Source organism: Myotis myotis, unplaced genomic scaffold (genome assembly GCF_014108235.1).
Source record: "Myotis myotis isolate mMyoMyo1 unplaced genomic scaffold, mMyoMyo1.p scaffold_m19_p_5, whole genome shotgun sequence".
NCBI lineage: Eukaryota > Metazoa > Chordata > Mammalia > Chiroptera > Vespertilionidae > Myotis > Myotis myotis.
Window position 1 is genome coordinate 9,892,299 of NW_023416357.1, and position 3,570 is coordinate 9,895,868.

At 53.9% G+C, this 3,570-nt stretch overlaps 1 protein-coding gene across 1 annotated transcript; it reads right to left on the minus strand.

Annotated features, from left to right (window-relative positions):
- Window positions 1-315: 315 nt before the first annotated feature.
- ANXA2R (annexin A2 receptor) lies at window positions 316-2,222 on the minus strand. Its single transcript, XM_036309753.1, has one exon. It carries the CDS (start codon window positions 1,051-1,053, stop codon window positions 451-453), a length of 603 nt encoding a protein of 200 aa, XP_036165646.1. The 5' UTR covers window positions 1,054-2,222; the 3' UTR covers window positions 316-450.
- Window positions 2,223-3,570: the final 1,348 nt, after the last annotated feature.

The following is a 3,570-nucleotide window of genomic DNA, read 5'->3' on the forward strand; positions in this document are numbered from 1 at the left end:
TCGCCAAGCACCGCATCTGCGTGTGGACGAATTCCTGTGCGCGGAGCCCGGGCGGCAGATCAGCGAGGAAGTGCGCGCCCTGCTCGACACAGGCAAGTTCACGGACGGCCAGCTGCTCAGCCAGAAGAGCGACTTTTCCAAGTACATCCGAGGCGATCAGGTCCATGGATCAAGCGAGGGCAAGGAGCCCGGCTGGGAGACCATTGGGCTGATCGTGAGCCGCAGGGACGACCTGATCCCTGTTTGTCTGTGTATTACGTGAGGTGAATTTTCAGCCTCCGGATAGCATCACTGAGATCTCATCTTTTATTGGCCCTAAAAAGACTGAGTACTTATATAAATTAAGCAGAACTCCGTGGTCTGGACAAAATATTTAATATTAAAAGAGACTTCCATTTGATTCAGGACTCATGTCCACAGTCGGCGCCCTCCTGCCACCGCCTCGGGCTCCTAAGTGTCCAGGACTGTCGCCCAGCGGTCAGCAGCCCAGCGGCTCAAAGAGGAGAGAGCACGAAGGATGCACTGCAGGCAGCCCGAGCAGAGCAGGTGCAGGCGCCAGCCGGTGGGGCCCGGAGCTGGGCTGCACACTGAAGGCTGCAAGTGGTCCCAGGCCTCCGTGTCCACTGGTCCCTCTCCAGCATGGGCGTTGGGCCGCAGGGCCACCGGAAGCTGCCCCAACGTGTGCTCTGTGGGCTCAGGCGCTCCTGCGGGTACTCCTGGCATCGGCACGAATCCTGGCAAGAGGCCTGCACCGGGCTGCACCGGGCTCTCTTCCGAGGGGCTCTGGGCCTCAGCTAAGAGTGCTCGGTATCGCAGGAGGACCGAGGGCAGCTGCCAACAAGGACTGGAGAGCAGTGGCTGGTGGTCATCGCTGTGGTGGCTTGAGGACTCTGCCAGCGGCACGAGGACAGGAGGTAGCGGGTCTGGGGAGATCGGGGACCACGGAGGATGGCGCTCTGGAGCCCGGTCTGCGGAATCCCAAGCCTGCCGCAGCACGTCGTGGTCCAGGAGAAAGTGCGGCTCCATCGCAGAGATCTTGGGGCAGGAGGACATGAGCCTGGAGCTGATGCAGAGGCAAAGCCTTGGGTGCTGCCTGCAGCCTGGATATTTATGCTCTCCCGGGGGGGAGGGGGCGGGTGCCTAAACCAATTACTTAATCGTGTTCGAGCCCTAAATTTCAACTAAACACTCCATCGAGTCATTCAATACACAGTAAGACCCGACCCTCCCCGCCCCCAGTGCACCGACACCCGGGGGTATATCAGCCTTCATACTGGACCAATTCCTCTGCACTGACACCCTGTGGCAGATCGACCTTTCTGCGATACGAATGCCGCTGCACGGACATCCCAATACCGCTGCACGGACAACCCAATACCGCTGCAGGACATCCGAATACCGCTGCACGGACATCCCAATACCGCTGCACGGACACCCCAATACCGCTGCACGGACATCCCAATACCGCTGCACGGACACCCCAATACCGCTGCACGGACATCCCAATACCGCTGCACGGACACCGGGCGGAACGTGGGCCGTTCTGCTGGACAAATTCCTCTGCACAGACACCAGGTGGCAGATCGGCCTTTCTGTTGGACGAATACCGCTGCACGGACTGCTGGACGAATAACGCTGCACGCACATGCAGCGGCAGATCGGCCTTTGTGCTGGAGGAATTCCTCTGTACTGACACCCAACAGCAGATCGGCCTTTCCGCTGGACGAATACCGCTGCGCGGACACCCGGCGGCAGATCGGATTTCTGCTGGAGGAATTCCTCTGCACTGACACCCAACGGCAGATCGGCCTTTCTGCTGGATGAGTAACGCTGCACGCACATCTGGCGGCAGATCAGCTTTTCTGCTGGATGAATAATGCTGCTCGCACACCCGGCGCCAATCGGCCTTTCTACTGGACAAATTCCTCTGCACTGACACCCAATGGCAGATCGGCCTTTCTATTTTTTCTTTTTCTTTTTTCAAATCGGCCTTTCTGCTGGAGGAATTCCACTGCACAGACACCCGGTGGCAGAACGGCCTTTCTGCTGGACGAATACCGCTGCACGGACACCCGGCGGCAGATCGGATTTCTGCTGGAGGAATTCCTCTGCACTGACACCCAATGGCAGAACGGCCTTTCTGCTGGACAAATTCCTCTGCACGGACACCCGGCGGCAGATCAGCCTTCGGGCTATCCGTCCATGCAAAGTAAAACATTGCTTTACTCAAGATATCGACATAATTATGTCACTTAATCGTGTTGGAGCCTAAACAGAACGTGTAATCGTGTTCGAACCTAAACCGGACTAAACCAGACGTGTAACGTGTAACGGTGTTCGAGCCCTACATTTCAAGTAAACACTGGAGCAAGCAAGTCAATCAATACCCATTTAGCCCCGCCCCTCCCCGCCCCCTTCTAAACATTGGTTTACCAAAGTCACGCGTCCTGACAGCCAACCTCTGTAAAGGGCAAGCTACTTCCTCTGTTCGCTTCACAAGCTGCCCTTAAACCCAGCCTCTGAGCTGCATGGCCGTTTTCAGATTGTCTTCCTAGGAAGGAAGGGCTCCGAATTTTCTCTCAATAGTTGTTGTGGCCAAGAAGCAGGTTGGGGACAAGAGGCCTGATGACCCCCCCAGGCTGGTGAGTAGCGGGTGCTGGTACCCCTGAGCCCACTGCCCTGTCTGCCTCCCCCAGGGCCTTGGAGTTCCAGGGTAAAGCTCAGCTCTGAGCTCCCCTCCCTTAGTGTGGAGCTCTCTGACCCTGAGCCATCTCTGTTGAAACTTCTTTTTTTTTTTTTTTTTTTTTTTTTTTTTTTTGGTTCCCTGAGCGGGAACCGAACCCTGGCCGCAGTGGTAAGAGCGCCGAATCCTATGTTGAAGCTTCTTGATAATTCATCCTATTCTACTGAAACCAGGAGAACTCGTGAGTGTCTGTCTGTATGTTTATGTCTCTATGTATGTATAATATGTATATGATTTTTATTTTTTATATATTTTTTATTGATTTCAGAGAGGAGGGGAAAGGGAGAGATAGAAATATATTGCCAGCACCGGTTTGGCTCAGTGGATAGAGCGTCGGCCTGTGGACTGAGGGGTCCCAGGTTCGATTCGGGTCAAAAGCCTGTACCTCTGTTGCGGACACATCCCCGGTAGCACATGTGTAGGAGGCAGCTGATCAATGTTTCTCTCTCATCAATGTTTCTGACTCTGTATCCCTCTCCCTTCCTCTCTGTAAAATATCAATAAAATGCATTAAAAAAAAGAAATATCAATGGGTGTCTGTTCGGAGAGCTCAGTGTGCTCAGTTCTGTATAAATAGACACAGGGTATTCCAAGGTTTCTGGCTCACAAATCGCTGTTTCCATTGTTCTCCCGTCCTCTCTCTCTAAAAGTAAATAAATTGTTTAAAACCTGCCTCTCTCTGGCGCTGGCTAGAATGCTCAGCTGTTTAGAACATACTCCGAATATAACAAGGTTTGTGGTTGAATCCCTGGGTCAGGGCACATACAAGAAGCAACAATGAATGCATAAAGAAGTGGAAAAACAAATCGACGTTTCCCTGGCTCTCT